Consider the following 23,297-nt stretch of genomic DNA (forward strand, 5'->3'; position numbering starts at 1 on the left):
ATCCACAGAGAGGAAACTGAGCAGAGAGCCCCGCCCCTTGAAGCAGCTTTCAGATCTGCTTGCTGACAGACATATGAAGCCTTCCACCATCACAGTAGGTGGTGTGAGAGGGCAGCAGATATGCTAGCCTATACTTAACCTAGTTGTGGCTAAGCCTTAAAGAGAAATACTGAAAAGCTTGATTAGTCTTGCTGCTCATTTCAGCAAGTTTTCCAACAAAACTGTTACTTTAATCTCTTTCTTACGCATAATTTTCAATTATGAACCAATTTAAGGGGGTGGGAGTCCTAAATCAATGACCTCCAAGATTAAATGAAATTAATTAAATGAAAAAAATCCAATAATATACATAGTAAATCATGGATGCTAAGTGAAAAAAACAAGCATATATACAAGTATATATGCATGCATAAAAACATCTGAAAGAACCAACATTAAATAGTGCACTGGGGAAACAGGGTGGGATTGGGAGACATGAATCTAATCTCCAATGTGTTGGTATGAAGAAGTAAGGCTTTTGGGAGGGTTCTATCCTCATGACTGGGAGTAGTTCCCTCATAAAAGAAGCCCAAGAGGTTGCCTCTCCCTCCCCTATGTGAGGATGCAGCAAGAAGAGCTAATACTGAGGAACAGGCTTTCATCAGATACAGAATTTGCTGGTGCCTTGATTTTAGACTTCCCAACATTCAGAATCATGAGTCATCAATTTCTGTTGTTCATAAATTACCCCATCTAAAGTACTTTGTTATAGTAGTCCAAACAGACTAGAACAAGCAGGAATTCATATACTGTGCAGTAACTTTCTAATTTTAAAATAGATTTTAGTAATTTTCACTGGAAGTTTAGTGACTATAAACCAAATGCCAGTTTCTCTTAACAATTTAAAGAAATAGTCTCAAAATATGGTCTCCAGATCCAGGAGGATCAACATCATCTGAAAGCTTGTTAGCAAAGCACACTCTGGGGGCCCACTCATCCCCAATCTACAGAATCAGAAACTCTGGGGGTAGAGCCTGACAACCTGTTTTAAATAAGCCCTCCTTAGGAGACTATCATGCTAGCTACACTTTGAAGAGCGCAGGGCTAGAGAGTAATTGTGAATAATCTAGCTTCACTGTTCTCATTCATAAGTCCTCATTTCCTATACAAAACACACACACACACACACACACACACACACACACCCCTACCTTTCAAATCAAATCACATTTTCAGCTGAATTAACCAAAAAATGAGATCTTAAAACCACTAGAGAATTTTTAGGCCCTTTAAAGGAATTAAAGTGCTTTGCCATAAACCAGCACCCCAGAATAGATTTCCTCTAGGAAGGAGCTGAAATATGGCTACCTTCAATACACCCTGAAAGATCTCCTCAACCAAGTACTTGTTCATGGAGTATTACGATAACACAGAGCATTAATGGCTAGTATTTCTCTTTCATAATTTGTATTAGTAAGGGTATTTAAAGTTAAGCAGTCAATACTTGGAAGACTAAAGGTGGGAGCATCCAAGTGCAAGAACAGCCTGGGCAACTAAAGAGAGACCCTATCTCAAAAGAATAAAGAAAAAAAAATTAAGCAGTGTTAGCATTTACAGATACCTGTTTGGTGATCGTCTTGGCCAACGTCTTCTGTTAAATTCTGCAAGAAATACATTCATTATTACCAAGAAATCACATAGCATACAGCAAGTTTTATAAGCAATTGCTATCTTATCCACAATTGAAATTTTTTCAGCAAATACACTTGCACAAAATAGTTCATCTTTTTTTAAAATTTATTTTATTTTTTTTTTTAGGTGTAGATGGACACAACAACACAATGCCTTTTATTTTTTATGTGGTGCTGAGGATCGAACCCCAGTCCCACCCATGCTAGGCGAGCGCTCTACCACTGAGCCACAATCCCAGCCCATAGTTTTATCTTTAAATGATTGACTTACTAGTTTATTAAGGGTGTGGTAGATCTTATGAATATTTGCCAGTGTTGAGAGATGAGAGTTCAGCTGAAAGTCTTTAAAAGAAAAAAGAAAAAATTCAGTGTCATCTATTTCCACACTACAGAGACTGTTTAAAAAAGTAAAAATAAACAAATGTTTTGATATCTCAATTAATTTATATTTATATATACAAAATGACATGCAATTACTGACCTGACTCCTAGAAATAAAGTTTGACAATAATATTAAATTCCCAACCAAATGTTAAAGTTCATGAAATTTTCGTGTGGATTCTAAGGTAAAATGAAAATACTACAGTAATTGTAAAATCCTGTCAGCAGGGAACTTGAACTTATTAGAAAGATACAAATGTTAGCAAATAGAAGACAGATCTCGAAATGTGTTCACTTTCTCCTTCCTGTCCCCAGAATTTGTGGTATAATGAGTAAGTCCTGGCAAAACAACGATAGAAAAGCACTCCAATGTCCAGTATTTCTTACAATATATTTATTTTGTGGTTGATTATACAACAGAGAGAACAAAATCTCTCCCAGTAAACAAACAGATAAATCAAAGAATTCTCCTGCAGGCCAGAGCCCAATGATGGGTCTATGGGTATAGTTGCAGGCACTGCAATGTTAAAGCGTACCACAGAAGCAGAAATCATACTCCTAAGGAAAGAGGCCTAGATCAAAAAATATACCCATGCTTCATCCCCAATCATTTCAGAATTATCCACTAAGTCAAAAGACTGATGAAGTTGCTCGATCCTAGAATCCTGCACAATATAAAACTAATAAACTGTTAGTCTTACAAATTTCTCATTTTTATAAACTATGCTGCCATGTATATTAGGCAGTAAAACTACAAGTTTATCAATAACTTCCTATTTGAAAAGGCATCAATGGAAGTATTTTCATAAAACATTAGGATTTACATTAGTTCCTTTTCTTTCTTTTTTCTTTCTTTCTTCTTTTTCAGGTTTTCTTTGTTTTTAGTTGTTGGTGGACCTTTATTTATGTGTGATGCTGAGAATTGAAGCCAGTGCCTCACACATTAGGCAAGCGCTCTACCACTGAGCCACAGCCCCAGCCTATATGAACTTTTTAACATCACTAATAAGCAGCCCCAACCCAAGTTCCTTTTCTTTCCAATATAAAGGTTAAAATCAAAGGTTAAAATCTTTGAAAAGATACTATAACTATCCAACCAACAACAATCTAATAAAAAAAAAAAAAAAAGAAAAAGAAGCCACCCTTCATTGAAATGTTTTTTGGAATGTGCATCAGATACAAAGAACAGATCCAAAGATGAGATACTACCACATTTTAAGTTGTCTGCTGGGGCTGGAGCTTCTGGTACTACTTCACTTCAAATCAAGAAAGCAAGCTGCCTCCCTGCCACTAGTTAGAAAGGTTCATCGGTTCATTTTCTAAGTCTTACTAGGAATCCAGTTCTGGGCAGACCTGTGGGGCAAAGGGATCCAGGATAGCAAAGCCCCTGACATAGGAGCAGCAGGAGCAGCAAGCCATTATTTATACATATACACACGTACTGCTCAGGCATAGTCACAGCCAGCTAGAATGGTTCAAAGAACCAATTTTGGGCAGAGAGACAGCCAGAGGAGGGCCTCAGGCTCTAAACAGGCCTCAATAATCTAGCCATGCTTAAAATTATGACATTAAATGGCACAGAATCTAGATCTTTCATCTTAATGGGTACAAATGCACAGAAAAGGTTCAGAAAAGTATTTGGGGTGTGCAAGTGTGTGTGTGTGTGTGTGTGTGTGTGTGTGCGCGCGCGCGCGCGCATGTACTTAATTACTTATGTCTACATTTAATGAACACCAATGACAATCTCTAAAACCAAAATTGACAGCCCTCTCCTGACCAAAGGAGCCAGAAAGTCCAATTTCTGCAGCCTCCCATCTACTACCACACCATAACCCCCTTTTCTTGTACTCTCTCAATTTAGAAACAGGAAGACAATACATTCCATTATCACCTTGGAATGTTAATTAAACACTTGGGACCCCCACAAAACCAAAAACTAACACATAAAGTTTGAGGCCACAATAGGAGGAAGAGAGAATGGGGCGCGCCAAAGGTCATACATGCAAGTCCTCCTGACCCCCATGCTACATTTTGTTATTTCACTGTTCTACTGTTAAGTCAGTGTCAAAATTCACATAAGAGAATCTAAGGGAAGAAGTCAAGTTGTTAAATCTTTCTCTCTCCTTTATAAGGCTATGAAAGAAATAGAAAAGAAACAGAAGTTGTCCTCAATCTGGAATTTCAGCTGAGCCCTACCCAACTTCTTTCACCACTCCATCCCACAAAACCCTTCTTTTCAACCTTCACATTCTGTCCAATGCCCTCTCTAATTCCAACAGAGTCCAATGTGCACACATATGTGCATGTGCACACACACACTCACTCTGTTCCTGCCCAAAATACCATTTTGTTTTATCACCTCACCTTGGAGTTTTAACTCATGGCTCAAATCTCAGGTCTAACAGTTATTTAACCTAAATCCCAATTTCCTCATCTGAAAAATAAAGACTACGAAATAATCCTTCATAATGTTGCTGGAAGGATGAAAATATATCAGACACCTATAATAATACCTACTTGTGTCAGGCACCCATCACAATGTCTGGGAAACAATAAATAAAAGCCACTGATGACCACTATATTTGCTTATGGTGTTCTACACACCAAACGGCCATCTAAAATAGTATCTACTTTCCCTAGGTCCAAAGTCAGAAATCCCTTTATGATTGAGGCATGTGGCCAGATAACATCTCTACAGCCTATGATAGCATTTCTATATTTATATACACCAAGTGATGTTTATAATAATAGCTGCAAGTAATCTCAACACACTGGAAAAAGTACAGGAGTATTTACAACCAGATTCTGCATGTGAAGTTTCACTTCACACACACACAAAAAAAGGTATAACGGTTCATTTCAGAAATCACGTGGTATAAGCCAGCAACTATTCATTTCCATATCCAAACCCTACTCTGACACCACCAACCATCACGTCACCCAAAAAATACATACAAAAAGAAAAAAGAAACCAAAATTAATAATCTTTCTTTAGTTTCACCAACATAAGAAGTTAAGAAGACATGAATTCAGAGGGGAAAAGGACAAAAATAGCATTAAAAGATAAATTCACAAAGGTTAACACATATTGGATTTATGGTTCATCTGTTCAGTGCTCAGGGCAAGTAATAGACCTTGAAATATAAAACAGATTTCACATCCTTAAGGCATAGATGTTAGGGGTAAAGATCAAATGCTTTACAGAGAACATATTTAAGGAAAGCACTAACTGATTCATAAAAATCTCCTTCTGCTCATATTTCAATTCCAAAGGATAAATGCCAGGTTAAGTCAACTGTATTCCATGATCCAATGGCTTTCCATAGTAAGGTGGTTTCTGGGCTTGATTCTCCTGAATGACAAGCACAGCTCTATAGTCCTACATTAAAAGCAACGACTGGCTTTGCAAAGAGGCATAGCCTGCTTGACAAATAGCTTGCCTAAATGATCTTCTGGATATTTTTTAAACTATCCACAAATGCAGACTGAGCACAAAATTATCTAGTTTATTTTAATTCGTATTCACTATGCACAATATAAAAGAAAAATGAACACCACTAAGGAGGTCAAAGTCCATTTTCCTAAACTGTCCTCTCCATAGAATGGGTAAATTCAGACAATGACTGTCAAAAGAATTAAATATGAAAGTAATTTTGTTAATTTGGCCCCTGAGGGCCAAAACCAATTTAAATATATAAAAAGCAAAAGCCTTCCTTTATACTCTAATAGTCCCTTATAAAATATAACTGGGAGAAGATCTCACTTATAATATAACAACAAAAAGGAATAAACTTCAGTATGTAAGACACAAGTGAAGAAACAATAAAAGTTTGCTGAAAGACATAAATATAGAGCCATTACATTCCTGGAATGGAAAGATTCTAACTGTAAAACAATCACTTCTCCCCCTTCATTAAACTATACAAATTGAATGCAATCAAATACCTATTCCACCTGCCCTGCAGTTCTTCAGCCCCCAAAAAACATAGGGAAAGCAGTCAGGCAAGCTTGGTAGACTGATTTTTAAAGTTTATGGAAAAACAACATGTATGATAGCCAAGAAACTGTTGATAAAGAAGAGTGAGGAAGAACTTACTCCATCTGATATCAATAGATATTATAAAGCAGAGGTTGATAAACCCTCTGTAAAGGGCCCAGGTCGTAAATATTTTAGGCTGCCTGGGCCTCTTTGATCTGTTACAACTACTCAGCCAGACATTGTAGCTCAAGAGCACCCATAAATAATACATAAATGAGCATGGTTGCATTCCAATAAAACTTTATAAATAAGCTGGGTGGTAGACTACATTTGGTCTGTAGGCTTTAGTGTGCCAATACCTGGTATAAAAATACAGTAACTATAGCAGTATGGTATGTGTGCAGGAGGATAAATCCATGAAAGGAGTTGATAAACATGTTTGTATGTTTCCATGTATGTATAAGTAAGCATATATAATTCATGTAATTAAATATCATGTGAAAATCAATAGAAAACAGTAATTATTCAGTAACAGATGGGTAAATGGCTAGCCTGTGGAACAAACTAAAATTAATCCTAATCTCATCCCAAAGTTACAGATGAAAGGGGAAGCTATTCATGGCAAAAGAAAACGCCCTATCACAGGCTCAGGACCCTGCACACTCTGCTTCTACTCATCTTCCCCTTGTTCATTCTGCTTAGGCACAGTGACTTCCTGCTGTTCAGTGGACACTCCCAAGCACACTTACACCTCAGAGCCTTTGTACAGTTGTTCTCTTTGCTTTGAATGCTCTTCCCTCCAGTAACAACACAACTTGCTCTCACACATTATCAGGTTGCCATTTAAATACCACCTCCACAAAGAATCTTGGTAGGTCAAAAAACAGGATCCTTTCTGCACTCTACCACCACACCATGTTTTACTTCTCTTTATGGCATTTGTACACCTGACACTATATCACATATCTGTATTATATGTATTATTATGTTACTTCCACAAAGGCCAAGGATTTGATCTTGTCCACTGCTATGTCCCCAGTGCCTAGAATAGTACCAGCACATATTAACTGTTCAATAAACATTCAGTAAATGATTCAATGCAGATATAAAGGTACCAAGACTTGATATGTTCAGAGGATTTCAAGTGACTTTCAGATTTAAGAAGTGTCAGGTTAAGAGAGAGAGAGAAAGAGATTCAAAAGAAAAGCAAAGATCAGAAAATAAAGAACCTGCTTTTGAGTTTAGATTGAATATCCTTAAAATATATAATTCTACCAGAGGGATGCAAATTTAAGAGATAAACATGGCACATTCAAGCAACACCAACTCTACTTAATGGTAATATACCTACAACAATTTTACATGATTATGGCATGAGACTATAAAGAAATTTCAACACGCTGAGTGCATACATAATTCCAGAACCCTGGGAGTGCCTACCTCACAAACCTGTGCACTGCAGAATGTTGGTGGAGAAGTATGAGAAGCACTCCTGTGGAAGTCTGGATGCTGTGGGAGCATTCTAATCAGGAATCGGCTAGAAAGACCACTCTAGGACAAAAGTGTAACATGGATGACAGGCAACCTGGATCTAGAGTGGCCATTTATGGAGAGAACTGGAAGTGACTGAGGTGGGAAATAAATAAGTAGGGCCTCGAGTTAGACAATGGCAGTAAAAGTGGAGAGGAAAGATCCTCCATACACTGGATTTGCAGAAAAGAGCCACATAACTCAAGTAAATTCAATTTTATTCACTTTGGGAGGGAGGGGCATTTCAGTTGTCCCATTAACTGCATTAACTGCCCTCTTTTCTATTTAAACCAAGATGTAACACATGAGTAGTCACTCAGTTTCAGTTTTTACAGGCCAATCTTAGTGCATGACAACACTGTATGAGTCTAGTATTTAAAGAGATGCATGTTTCATAAAACATGGTCCCTAAATGTCTGCCAGGTGCTTCAACTTAGGAGCTAGTGATCTGTTACAACACTGGAAGAAGGAAATGACTGTGCTGGATTCATCCAAGCTATTCTCCAATGGGGTGCCTTCTGCAATTATTTTCAGTGGTATTTTTAATACAGGTGATGTGCACCTTAAATAGGAGCCTTAGAAACAATTTCTATATAAAATGTGATTGTAGTGCAAGAATAAGACCAATTGAAGTGCATATGGGAGGTGAGAGAGAAGACCTCCTCCACGCCATGCACTTGCATCGGATTCTCTTTGTTGTAGTAGCCCAAGCAGGATCAGATGGCTAGCTGGCTGTGGCCAGGCTGGGAATAAATCACATCTTCTAACTGCTAATCCAAAGCTATTTCTTTCATTCTAGCTTAACTTTTTTGTTAAGCTATTTTCACACTCCATGAAGGGAAAAAAGCAGCAGCATTTCCTACCCAAAGTTGTTAATCATCAAGTCCACAAACTTAAAGTAATTAAATATTAAAACTTAAAGTAATTAAATTACAACTGGATAAAACAATCTATCAACTTTTTTAAGAAAAAAAAAATGGGCAAGAGTAATAAGAGAAAGAAATAAAAGGCACCCAAATAGAAAAGGAGGAGGTTAGATTATCCCTTTTTGCAGATAATATGATATTATTTATAGAAAAATCTAAGGATTCCACCTTGCCATGCCATGATTAGAACTGGCATGAATTCGATAAGACTGCAGATACAGAAACAACATACTAAAAGCAATAGTTCTTTTAGGCCCCAATAACAAAATTATTGAGAAAGAAATCAAAAAAGCAATCCCATTTACAGCACTACAAAAAATAAACAACAAAAACCTAAAAATAAATTTAACCAAAGAAAATGATCTTTAGGATGAAAATTACAAAATTCTGATGAAAGAAATTGAAGCACACACAAAAACACGGAAAGACATCCATGTTCATGAACTAGAAGAATTAATATTGTTAAAATGTCCATACTACCAAAATGATCTAGAGATTCAACACAATTGCTATCAAAATATTAATGACCTTCTTTACAGAAATAAAAAACAATCATAAAATTTGTGTGGAACCACAGAAGACCCTGAATAACCAAAGTAATCTTGAGCAAAATGAACAAAGCTAGAGATTATAGTACTTAACGTTAAAACATAGTACAAAGCAACAGTAACCAAAACAGCACAATACTGGCGTAAAAACAGACACAGACCAATGGAAGAGAACAGAAAACACAAAAAGAAATCCACACATCCACAGCAAACATTTTCAACAAAGGTGGCCAGAGCATACATTGGAGAAAGTCTCTTCGATAAGTGAACATGATGCTGAGAAAATTAGATAGCCATACTCAGAAGAAAACAACTCAATTCTCACCATATATAAAAATTTAACTAAAAATGGATCAAAGATTTAAATATAAGGTGCCAAAACTATTGAAATTACTACAAGAAAACACAGGGGAAATGCTTCAGAATACTAGTCTGGGCAGATTCTTTGGATGACCCCCGAAGCACAAACTGACACATGGGATTACATCAAATTTAACAAGCTTTTGTAGAGCAAAAGAAAAAACAATCAACAGGAGAGAAAAGACAACCTACGGAAGGAGGAAAATATCTGCAAAGTAGTCATTTGACAAGGGATTAATTGCCAGAATATATAAGGGACTTTAGTCACAGCAGCAAAAAAGAAGAAAAACCCATATAATACAATTTTTTAAATGGGCACATGAAAAAGAAAAAAAAATTAAGAAAAAAAAATGGGCAAATAACCTGAAGATACTTCTCAAAGAGATTATAAAAATCACTAATAAGTATGTGAAAAACTGCTCAACATCACTAATCATTCAGGGAAACAAGAATCAAAACCACAAAGAAAGGGCTGGGGATGTGGCTCAAGTGGTAGTGTGCTCGCCTGGCATTCGGGGGGTGCTGGGTTTGATCCTCAGCACCACATAAAAATAAAATAAAGATGTTGTGTCCACCGAAAACTGAAAAAAAATAAAATTAAAAAAAACACAAAGAGATATCTCACTCCAGGTAGAATGGCTATTATCAAAAAGACAAAAAAAAATTAATGCTGAGGAATTGAAAAAGGGGGAACTTTTATATACTACTGGTGGGAATGTGAACTGGCACAGTCATATGGAAAACAGTTCCTCAAAAATCTAGAAATGATATGTAGACAAAAGGAAGGTTAGTAGAGGAGGGGTAATAGGGAGAGGGAGGAAGGGAGGAAAAAGAGAAGGGAATTGGGGATTGAAATCAAGTTCCTTCCATGTATGATTTTGTTAAAATGGAGCTAACATCTGGTCCAGCTATCTCACTACCAGGTAGGTAGGTAAGTAGGTATGTGTATGTATGTGTGTGTGTGTGTGTGTATATATATATATGTATATGTATATATACATACATACACACACATATAATCTCCAAAGTAAATTAAATCAAAATGTCAAAGAGGCATCTGCGTTAGCATATTTACTGTGGCATTACTCACAACAGCCAAGTTATGCAATCAATCATCATCAAAAGATGAATAAAAATGTGGTATATATGTGTAGATACTCATACACATAAGCATATATACATAAGGGAATATTATTCGGTCATAAAAACAAATGTAATTCTGTCGCCTGCAGCCAACATGAGTGTAACTGGAGGACTTTCATGTTTAGCAAAATAAGTCAGCAGAGAGACAAATACTTCGTGTTCTTACTTATATGTAGAAGCTAAAGAGTTGATCTCAAAGTAGTACAGAATAGAACAGTGGTTACCAGAGACTGGGAAGGATATGGAGAGGGAGGGATGGATGGAGAGAGGATAGTTAAGGAGTACAGGGGTACAGTTAGATAGAAAAAAATTTACTGTTCTATATGACAGTAGGATAAATATGGTTGACAACAATCAATAACTAGAAGAGAAGATTTCAAATGTTCCCAGTGCAAAGAAATAATACACGTGTAAGGGTTAGATATGGCAATTACCCTGATCTGACCATTATACATTGAATACATGTACTGAAATGTCATCCCATAAATGTGTTCCATTACTATGTGTCAATTAAACACAAAATATATTTTTAAAAGGCATGTACTTGGTATATGAAAATAACATATATTGTTTTTCTGATAAAAAATGCTGTCCATTTATTTCTGAACCAAACAAATAAAATTATTTAATAAAGCTAATAAACATTTTTTTAAAAAGAGGGTACAGAAAAGATATATAATACCAGTGTTATAGATACTTTCTGGTCACTAAAGGTTCATCAAAGTATTATTAGCTAAACTCCAGCTAATCTGTGAGCAATGTTCTCAGATATAAACATCTTAAATACAGCACTATGCACTTAATAAATGCTTTTTGATGACAATGAAAATGATGAAACAAACCTCTAAAGTTTGGTGGTGGGCAGGGTAAAAGTAGTAACTGTTTTAGCAGTTACTCCTCAATTCCCCCCACTCCCTTCCGCACTAGGCAACCATTAATCTACTTTCTAAATCTATAGATTTGCCTTTTGTGGATATATACAGTATGAGGTCTTTCATGATCCCAACACTGTATTATGTACATTTACATAAAACAGGTAAAGGTAGAGTAATGACCATGTTGTTGCCAAAAAAGTAAAACAAAACTGGAAAAAATTAAAGGTTATCAAAAACAGCATTCATTCTAAATGTCTCTGGGACAGCACAAAACAATCTAGCAGTGCAATGCTATGCCTCTCTAACTGGGAATAGACATGGAATGCTTAAAGGGTGCTCCAAGCCATGGGGTATATAGCCATCTTCCTGACAATTTTACTATGTGACATGGAAAAACAAAAAAATTGTTGTTAAAGCCAAGGGTGTACTATAGTTGAGAACCACTGTTCAGGTTTGCCTTGCTTCTTTAAGTCCTCTAGAAACACAGCCTTCTTTCCTGTGGGTTTCAGATAGACCCAGGATAAGGATGTCAATGATGTTGAGTGGAGACCTTGGTGCCAACTCACAAAGGACATGTCACAACGTGATTTCAATTACTGAAAATCTGGATGTCTTAGTGCAGCATAAAAGAAAAGAAATCAAGTCCTTATGAGACCCCATATGATGTCTTATAGAACCCCACTCTTTTGTCCTTGTTCACTGTTATTCCAGCTACACTCTTCCTCATATATTCAGGAATGGCATTTACTATGTCCTTTCCTTCAATGACACTTGATATTGACAAGGCATAACAGTTGTCTTTGTCTTTACTGAAATATCTATTCAAATGTCACTTCATCAGAGAAGTCTCCTTTACCTTCTCTATCCAAAGCAGTACCTTCAACCACCACTGGATTCAGACTTTGTGGCATTTATCACTTCCTGATATATTTTTAAAAGTTTTCTGAAGGTTTAATTCACATACCATATTGCTCACCCATTTAAAGTATATAATCCAAAGGGTTTTAATATATCCAAGAAGTTATACAACCATCACCAAAATCTAATTATGAAACACTTACCACTGCATTAGCAGTTACTTCTCAATTCCCTCCAACTCCCTTCCATACTAGGCAACCGTCAATCTACTTTCTAAATCTAAAGATTTGCCTTTTGTGGATATCATACAATATGAGGTCTTTCATGATCCCAACACTGAATTATGTATATTTACATCTTTGTCACTATCCCCAGAGTCAAAGTTTCAGGAGGACAAGGACATTTTTCCTTTATTCACCACCCTATCCCAATACTTAGAACAGCAAGAGCCTACCTAGTACACTGTAAGTATGAATAAATAGGGGAATTAATGCTTCAAAAAGTCACTGGATTTAGCAACATGGAGGTTACTCCCATGACCTCAGCAAAGATTGCAATGACAGAACTGAGGTCATAATAAACTGAGATGAGGAAACAAAATATGCCAACCATGGACAACCTGTTCAAGAAACTTGGTTTTGAAGGGGAGACTAGATATGCTTGTGGACTTGATGGTATGTGGAATACAGGTTTTATATGACAGGACTTGAGCATGTTTAAAATGCCAATCTTAGATTTGCTTAATATCCTGAAAGGCTACCATAGCCAGAGGATAAAGAGGCAGGTCAGACCACAAGTCAGTGCAGACCTGTATCTGAGCTCAACAACACAAAGCATTATGTGTTTAAAAAAATTACATTAAAATAAAGATATAAACTGGTATGAACATACTTTATATACAAAGATATGAAAAATTGTGCTCTATACGTGTAATAAGAATTGTAACGCATTCTGCTATCGTGTATTTAAAAAATAAAATCAATAAAAAAAGTTCTACCTCAAAATGACTTAAATATAAAATCTACTATCATAAAGTGAAGCATACTTTAGTTGAAACTATAAAAAGGAGTGTTTTAAATGATATACAATACCAATTTACAATTTTGCATACCAATTGATAAGTTTATATGAGATGGGACAGGTCTTAGTTTCATTTGTAAAATAAACATTCATATTTGAGGCTAAGTTATTAAAACAAAGATTTGAAATGACTTTTCCATACTGCAAGACAAGAAAAATCCACAAGCTAGGTTTATGGGTCAGTTTCACACTACATGGACTTCATCTAGAATTAACAATTTCTTTTTCTATAAAAAGCATGACAGTACCTGCCCCATAAGGATGTTGGAAGGATTAAATGAGTTACTGCTAACATGTGCTTAAAACAGAACCTGGCACAGAATAGGCACTGCCCTGGTATTGGCTATTATGTCAGAAGGTGAGCAGGAATGGTCTGCCTACCTCCCAGAGTGGGGACACTGAAGAGCTGCTGCACCTTTTCAGCCCTCTCCCTTAGGGCCAAACCAAACCCATCTCACTAATCTCCTTACAGGAATCCATACAGGATTGGCTATACAGGAGACTCACCTAGGGAGCTCACAAACACTGACGCCAAGGTCCCAACCCAGATCAATTAAATACAAATGGAAGTGAGTGGTCAATCTTTTCTCAAGCAGCCCCAGGTGATTCTAATGTGCAGCACTTGTAACTCAATTCTATCCTACCAGCAGCCAAGCTGCCCCTAGGACAACCTCTGTGGAGGCCCCACAGGACTCTAACTCAAGCGGGGGGGGTGGGGGGGGGGGTGGGGGGGGTGGAGATCCTATCAGTGCGTGGAATAAAGGTCAAGGTCCAGGGGAAAGGCTCAGGACTGAATAGCCAGGTGACAGCAAAAGAAAACAAAGGTAGCAGGGGAAGGAGGTATTAGCTTCATTTACCTCATCAATAAATATTTGCTACTTACAAGGCACAAAAGCCAAAAAGGGGTGCTTAGAGAAAGGGAAAACTGATAAGGAAACCAGGTCATTGCAGGTGACTCAGCATTTTCAACAAGCACAACATCCAAAGTGAAAGCCATCCAAGCAAACCGCACCTGGCTTTTTCTTCCCAAGTCTCTCACAAAACCCACAGAAAAGGACAGGAGAACCAGCCACCCAAGAGAAGGAGGTGCCCACCCAGCACACTGCCCTGCTGGTGCCATATTCAAGGAGACAGTCACCTAAGGACATACAATTTGGTTACATTCCCAATGTAACAAGGTAAAAAGGCTCTAGATTCCTTCCCACCCCACCTACCCACTGAAAACACAGATCCATGGGTCAGAGGAAAAGTCATACTGAAATCTTGCTAATATTACAAGGTCCCAGACTTAGCGGAGAGTAGGTGAGCTGTGGCATCAGAACCTGGATTAGAATCCCAGTAGTGCTGTGTCCTAGCTGAGTTCCCCTGCACATGGTACCCAACCTAACATAGCCTGCCTCCATGTTCCCCAAACACAGCTGGAGTAACTCACAGGCTCCTCTCCACAAGGATACTCAGAGCATGAAATGAGATGATACAGTCAAAAACACTTAGCACTGTGCAGGCCCCTATCACGCACCAAATGAGGCTAATTATTTTAATTCCTACAAGGTAGAAGAGACTAAGACACACAAAACCTAAAACAGCAAAAAGCAAAGACAGGGCAGAAGAATAACAAGATGATGCATCTTTAAAACTATTAATTCAGTAACCACTAGACTTGACTCTGTACAACCATCTTCAATTTCCTGTTTAATTAAGAATGAGTATTTTGTAGTCAAATTTTGGAAATGGCATCTATAGAGAAGAGATATTAAGAGGGGAAAATACTTAAATTTACCCTAAACTACAGGAAGAAAATAATTTCAAAAATGTTACACAAAAGCTATTAGCAGCTCTACTAAGAAATCTTACATTTTCTAGCTTTTCTGCAAGTGAGATATCTCCTGAATTTAAATATAAGTTTCAAGAGTATTTCAATACACATCTAAAATAAATAAAATCTAAGAAGACAAAAATGACTATTTCATCAGCAAGTTAATATAGAAATACTTTTCCTTGCCATAATTCTTCAGTTGCCCAGTGAGTTCTGTTTTTTTAAGTGCCTATTGTCTTATAAGCAGACCAACAGGAAAGGGGATGAAGAGGAATATAAAAGAAGGCATCTGAAATCCCAATCCTGACCATTCCAAGAAGAATAGAACCAAAGGCAAAATGGAGATAACCGTACCAACCTGCTCTGTTATCATCATTCACAAGCCAAGAAAAAAAAATGGAATTTCAAAATGCTCAAGGGGTTACACAAAGTATTAAATGGAAAGCACAAATAAAATGTCAAGAATAATTTCATTGGTGGTGGAGAGACACCCCAGATCCTGGAGTCAGAATGCCTTAGAAACTCAGTTTCCCACTTCCAAGCTATGTGACCTTGAGAACAGTACAACTTTCTAAACCTGTGAACTGGGGATAACAAGAGGCCCAAATCCACTTTGAGGGTCGGGGGGGGGAGTGTGTTGTGAGGATCCCATGCCTGTGTTTGTGCACCGAGGCCCTTGCACCCTCCTTTTCTCCTGCGCCCCACCTCGGACCACCCTCCCCCCCAGCTTCCCCTGCCCTGCGCCCTTCCTCTCAGCCAGGCCTCACCCTCCCCTGCACTCCAGCCTCCAGCTCACCACACACTCTTCCCGCTGCCTCAGCTCTCCTTCCCACCCTTGCTGTTCCCTCAGCTCAGGAGCCCACCCTCCTACCCACCTGACTCCGCCTGACCCAGCAGCTGTCATCCACAGAGACTTCACCTGTCCATTACTTCTCGGTCCTAACTGAACTCCCTGGAAACAACACTCCTTAAACACTGGCCCCCACGCTCCTTCTCCATCTTGTTTGTTATAGCAGCACTGGCAACAAGAACCCCTCAGATGTTTGCTGAATGGCTGAGTAAGGGAATGTCTCACTTGAGTCTTCTTTCTTTCCTGTAACCTCTTTTCCTCTCAACTGGCTCCTTGGAAGGCCTTTACACAGTAATCAGCAACAAAAACACTTCATGTGTTTTAGCTCATTTACTCCTCAGGACCACTTCTGATCTTGCCTCCTACTTCTTTCCCCTCCACTCTCACCCAACTACTCCCAGCACATCATCTCCTTGCTGCCCCTCATATCCAGGACTCTCCCTGCCAGAGCCTCCACAATGATGCTCCCTTTGCCTGGAGTGGCCCCTTCCCCATCAAATTTTAACACCTTGTTAGTGAGGCCTTCCCTGAGCACAGTATTTAAAACTACAAACCCCTCTAAAACACACACACACACACACACACACACACACACACACATCCAGGTGCCTGTGCTCACCCCTTCTCCTCTTTACCTCTCTATACAAAATTTACCATGATTTATTTACTACCTGTCTCCTGCCTCACACAAGAATGAAAAAGTCTTGAAAGATGAAGAACAGGACCTGGTACAGAGCAGATGCTTGGTATTAACATTTGGTGACAATACAACTCCATGCCCCACCATAGACAACAAGTAGTTTTATACATGAGGACTCAGCGCACAGAGTGGTTGAGTAACTCACCTATAGTCACATAGCTAATAGACAGCAGAGCAGGATATGAATTGACATTTTGACTCTAGTGCCCACACCTAACAACTAAGCTTTCCAGCCTACAATCTGATTCACTTGGCAATTAAAACACATTATCGCATCAAAAGAGCAAGTGCTAACAGTGCATATCTTTGGGTCACACAAAGGCAAGAAAAGTCATCCACTGGAAAACCTTCCAACAGAGCAAGTGATCCAACTCAAGACAATCCCACACAGTAAAGACACTAATTATCAGATTTACCATTTACATAGCACTGATAGTTTTTCTTTAGATTTAACAGTTCAGTTAAATCTAAACTGAGACTTATCATTCCTTTTAGTACTATAATTAAGAAGAACAAAATGACAAATCATCAACTAACATAAAGGAAGCCTCAGGAAGCCAAAAATCTGGTGGTGGGGCTGGAGCAGAAGTACTGGCCTCAAGAGGACACACATACAGAACATGTTCTGTATCTCAATAGTGGTTACAACAGTATATATTTGTCAAAATCCACCCAACCATAATTGGTACAATTTTATAATATGTACATTATACATCAATATAGTTGACTAGAAAATCATTACAACTATCAGACACAGTTTTGGCTAAATGAAATAAATATTACACACACACACACACACACACAAATATTTCCACAGCTGATTTTCCCAAGTCTGACCCCAAACAATGCTCTAGCTCCTGAGCATCGATCCATAATCAGAAAAAACAGTTCCATCTAATGAGATGCAGTGAACTGGTGAACATGTGATTCAACCTGTCTGAACCCAGCAAAGGCTGCAGGAACCACCTACAAGTGACATTACCTTTGTGCCCCCTTCAGTCCTTTGGGTAACCTCTGAACAGGGCCCACAGGTAGCCAGAATAAAAAAGGAAACCACTACTCTTCTCCACAAGGGCTTCTACTATGTATTTGACCACTGACAGGTCTAAATATTGAAGTATCTGAATTCTTAGTTATCAGCATCAAATCTAACCCTGGATAGTTTAAACAGAAAAGTGATTTTTCTTAAAAAGGGCTATTGGAGAGCTCACAGAATCTCTCAGGAATACAGAGAACTAAGCCTATCAGTTATACAACGAAAAGAACATTGTGGACACATAGCAAGGTACCCCACAGACAGTGCCAGAACTGGCCTGGGCCACTAAAAATAGAAAGCTACCACCATTGAACACCTTCCAAAATGGCCTCCATTAGCTCCTGCCTTCTTCCCATCATCTGTCTCCACCTTTAGGTTCACATTTGGGGATGTGTACCTAACCCACCTGCTAAAGGTAGGAATTCCCAGAGAAAGAGCCAGGGTCCCAGAAGACTGATAATGCACACTATACACACAAACCCCTGCTCTGCAAATCTTACTGACATGGGCCAGCAAGTAAAAAAGGTTTCCAAAAATATTCATAAGGGGGAAATAAAAAGAAAGAAAGAAACCTCAATCCAGGCATGGTGGCACATTCCTGTAATTCCAGCAACTCAGAAGGCTGAGGCAAGAGGATCCCAAGTTTGAGGCCAGTCTCACAACTTAGTGAGACCCTTTTCTCAAAAAAAAGAGGAAGAAATCTTCAAAGATGAAATAAGAAAAAAAGTCATACCTAGAGGTAATGCTATTTGGGGCAGGCAGGGGTCTTTTCCTAACATTTAGTGGTTTATTCAGCATATTAGTTTCAAAACCCACAAGCCTACCTCCCTACGCTGAAAATAACCCATTAACAATGTTTTCTAAAGAAAAGCAATTCAAAACTGGACTAGCAGGCACTCTAGGAAAAAAAAACAAATTCTTGGATCTAAACTGTCATACAACGATTTACTAAAACACATAATTCTATCTAAAATGTTTCCATGTCTTCTTAAAACACAATTTTAAATGCATGTTCTTTCTGCTTTAAAGAATAATCCTCAAGAGGTTCCTCTCATAACCTGAATTTCAAAATAAGAAAAAGAACAAGCTATGAAAAGCTATTAATACCAATTCAGGCTGACCAACTGTAGAGTTGGCAGCAATGATGTAGAATTCACTACAGATAATTTTACTTTAAAAATTTACCTCCAACTCATATTTTAGTTTCTAAATGAAAGCCTTTTCATGTTAACTTAAATAAATCCTTAGGAACAGGATATAGTGATAAGACAAAAAGCAAGAAAAGCCTAAATACTCTAGACTTCCTAAACAAAAGACCTGCCATCATCACCCTAACCTTCTGCACACAGGACTCTGTGACATGAGATTAGAAATGGACACATACAGACTCCTTCTGTTCCTCCCACATGACCAGCATTTCAATCTCTCCACACCTTCAAGACGGATAACTTAAATAGTATTTTTAAAAAATACTATTTAAATTAATTTGCATATGGCTGACTTTGTGAAAAAAAAGGCAAAGAATGAAAAAGCAAGTTTGCATTCCCTGGGGGGGGGGGGGGGGGAATGTAAGATAATGAAAGAAAAGATTCAGAAGCATGCAAAATTTTATAGATAATTCACTAACTATTCAGTAGCTGTTTAAGTTCAATCCAATACATATAAGCACTAGGCAAGGCATCATGATAGACACTAAGTGGACACAGTCCCAAATCTCAGGGGGTAATAATCTAATTAGGGAGAGGAGAAATTAGTAAGCAAGCAGTCACTGTCATGTAACATGAAACTGAGCAACAGAATAGAAGTAGCCAGAAATTTGGAGATCTAAGGGCGAGAGTCCATGAGAGAGAGGGCAAGGTAAAGCAGCTCCACAGCAGCAACGGAGGGCAGTCAGCAGAGGCTGTTCATCCACACCAGAGTCCATATTTAACTAAGCAGCTGGGAGACTCCAAGTTTCTCAAGTAGGCAGGGGGAATCCTAAGCACAAAGATCACTCAAATGGTAATAGAGAAGACGAAACAGAGGTTGAGCCTGACAAAAGTACAACTGATTATCACAACAGAAAAATGGGTCAGACCAAAGGTAATGGCCATAGGTGCAGGAAGAAGCATCCTCTCCTTCTCACTACTGGCCAGGGAAAGAGAGGATAAAGAAATGCCTAACTAAGGTTACAGTGTGCCTTAATAAAAGTTACTGCAGTTTCATTAACCAAATGAACAAAATTAATTGGTTTTGGTATCCTCTTTGACTACTGGGAAGCTCAGAGCCAGATACATAGTCTATTTTCAACAGACAGCAAGAATTTTAGTGCACCTTTTAAGTCCATATGCAATTTATTTTCCTTCACTTGATAGGATTTAATATTTTGTAAGTCATCCCTAATTCTTTTAGAATAAAGCAGAAAATACATCAGGAAGATTAAAAAAAAAAAAAATGAGACCAAGCCAGAGAGAACCTTGTTAAGTAGTTGGCTTAGATGTGCACCTGTTGCCAATCCAGAGCCATCTGAGCACCATTACTCCAATCTAGCAAAACCCACATCCTATCATAGAAGCTGAAAAATGCCAGTCTTTACTTTCTCTGCCTCCCTCACAACTAGGAGTAGCATGAAATCGTTCTACCAATGACACTGGAACAAAAGTCTCCAGGGCGAGCTTTTGGGGAAAAAAAGCCCTAACAGGGAACTTTAAGGAAATATGCTCCTTCCTTCCCTTCTTTCTTACATAAGCATGATGTCTGGTGCTGCAGCAATCATATTGCAAATGTGAGGCAAAGAGCTTGGATCAAAAGTCAAAATACATAAGAAGAAATGATGCAAAAGAGACAAAAAAGGCCCTCAACAATGCCCCCCACACCTCTAGGAACCACCCCCACCCCCATCAGTAAGCTGCCTTCAAAAGATGTTTCTACAAATGACCAGGATTGGGAGCTGCTACTCCTCCCCCAAGCTTTCTGCAACACCCCACCATAGAAAGCCTGCCAATATATACAACCTTTATGGGCTGGTGGTAGTGAGCACCTACCTCCATGGTCTTTTGTGAGTTTAATGCAGGCAGGCCAAAAACACATGAGCACATCACTATATCAAACGCAAACCCCCATTCTAAGTTAAAAACCTGACAAGATGTGTGCAGAAATAGTGGCATCATGTGCGCCTGCAGGAGCCCACTCTTTTTGTCTACTCAAGCTTTACCCCTCAAGTCCTTGGAGAGCATGCCACAGGCCCAATGCTGTTTTCCATTTCCCTTCTGCTTAAGAATAAGCAACAATAAAGCTCAGATGGTTTTCTTTACTGGCCTCTTCATGATCTCTATCTGGAGCTGAGTAAAGAACCCAGGGCTGAGTTGTGATACTAAGTGCTGGGAAGACTCTGGGAAGCACAAAGAGCCCCATTCTTAATGACATCGTTAAGCCACTGCATCAGTCTAAGAAACACCTATTTCTATACTTCCTGCTGCTGGACAATAATAAGCCCTATTATTTAAGCCATTTTTAGTTGAGTGTTGCTGCTTGCCAAAAGCACCCTGACAATATAAACTATCAGAAGGTCAGTTTCTGACAAACTTGATTTTTATACTGCTGAGTTAACAGGATCATTAAACATTAATTATTAGCTAAAATTATCAGGAGGAGGATTATTATTAAGATGAGAAAAATGCAAATATATATCATACACAGGAAGAAGGCAATATGTTAGTAAGAGCTGCTATAAGTAGGTAAGATAAAAGCAGAAAAGGAGACAATAAAGTTTGAAAAAATGATCTGATCAAGTCCAGTAGAGGCACATCTTGGAGCCAGGAACAAAGAATGAAGAGTAAGTAAGTATACAGAAGTCCTCTAAGGTAGAGAGAATGAGGGAACTTTCTTCTCTGTTTCTGTTACAGATAAAATTACCTAAAAAGCTTCCCATTCTAAAACTGTCAAAACTGCTAAGTAAGGTATAAGAAACACCTGTTTAAATGCAGAGTAAATTCACAAGAAAAAAAAGGACCTTTCCAAGGAACCAAAATCAAAGAAGATCCTAAAAACTAGAGCAGAAAGTATAAGCTGATATTGTGCAAGAGTTCAGGCCTTTAGGGCTGGAGACAGGAGTTAAGCATGTGCAATGGGCACTTCTCCTTTGAGATATACTAAAACCAAAGAAAAAGGTAGAAATGACTAGACTAATCTTTTCTTTAAATCTTGAAAACAATTATAGATAGCTCTATATATTTTCAACCATTTTGCAAGAGCAAATCCCAGAATTAAATGCATGTTTTTGAAAAATGTCTGTATTATACATTTACATATTTCAAAGGATTTTTTGGACATTTTAACCACAGACTTAAATCAAATATGACAGAAAGATACTCATTATTTCACACACTGACCTTTTTAGACATTTAAAGAACCATCATGCAGTAAATATGCAACTTGAGTATATTTATAACTATATCAAAAGGTTTCCAAATCTTAGGATTTCTTGTTAAGATTTTACTCACTAGGATCATTAGACTATGTTACCAATAGTTTCATATTAGCTGACATATCACAAAAATAATCTATTATTTCTACCTCATCTAACTAACCTCTACATTAGATTTGGGAGTTACCACTGTAAAGGGAACTGGCAGAAGATGTTATGGTTGGGTATCTACAAACTGAGAGGAACGTTTTTAATACTAAAGACTGAAGGAATTCAGCCCACAGCTAAAAAGGAAACAAACAACACTCATTTGTTTTCACACTTACTGAAAGATGAAGACATCACATATTACCTTTACTTACTTTCTTATTTTCTGCTAGCTTTATGTATGGGACAATTCCAACCCAAATTCCATTAAGCCACCTCCATCACTCAATTCAATTCAAAAATTCCCCTTATCCTTGGGCAATCGAAATAGCCCAAGAAATAACAAATAGTTTATATCGTCTTCATAAGCGATACAACTGCCTCTACTGTGTTCCCAGGTTTATATAAGACTGCGCCTTTCAACCTAGGCTAGCTTACATACAAGATGCGGAGAAACACACCTTCCTAAACGCTGCCTTGCGTTGCTTCTTGAACCTATATGCTAGATGGTTCTAGACTAAGCATTTATTCTACAAGGGGAAATGCAGGGGAAAATAAACTCGGAGATCAAGAGCCCAAGTAAAAAAGGACTGGGCTTGGCTTGGGCTCGCTCTCTCTCTCTCTGGCCGATACAGTCCCCAGGGACTGGAGCGCCTCCCGAGAGCGTGCTCGGGTCGCTGGGGGAATAAAGCACGAGTTAGCAGAGCGGGGAAGCTCTGAGGGGCGCGCTGCATTCTGGGACTCGTTTCCACAGTTACCCACGTGCACCCAACCCAACCGCGGCCCGGCGCGGCCCGGACTACAAGTCCCAGAATTCCGCGAGACTGCCTTTCCCCTTCACACCCGGCGACTGAAGCCAGACCCTAAAGGAAACCCCTAAGCGCCCGCCCCGCGCTAGGGGTGAGGTCGCGCTCCCCAGAAGCTGAGCCCGGCCTCCAGCTCGGCCCTCTCTCCAGGGAAGCAGGTCCCAAGACATCAGCCTCCACACCTGAT

General features: G+C 38.6%; 1 protein-coding gene across 3 annotated transcripts in view; it reads right to left on the reverse strand.

The window, feature by feature from the left end:
- Dcun1d4 (defective in cullin neddylation 1 domain containing 4) overlaps positions 1–23,297 on the reverse strand; it is a 70,766-nt gene that overhangs the window by 46,093 nt on the left and 1,376 nt on the right. For all 3 annotated transcript variants that reach the window (XM_026386633.2, XM_026386623.2, XM_026386613.2), the window contains exons 2-3: positions 1,942–2,012; positions 1,601–1,640 (exon numbers count right to left, since the gene is read on the reverse strand). In XM_026386633.2, coding sequence (XP_026242418.1) covers positions 1,601–1,640; positions 1,942–2,012 — 111 coding nt within the window. The remainder of the gene's footprint in view (positions 1–1,600; positions 1,641–1,941; positions 2,013–23,297) is intronic.

The sequence above is a fragment of the Urocitellus parryii genome, chromosome 10 (genome assembly GCF_045843805.1).
Source record: "Urocitellus parryii isolate mUroPar1 chromosome 10, mUroPar1.hap1, whole genome shotgun sequence".
Classification (NCBI taxonomy): domain Eukaryota; kingdom Metazoa; phylum Chordata; class Mammalia; order Rodentia; family Sciuridae; genus Urocitellus; species Urocitellus parryii.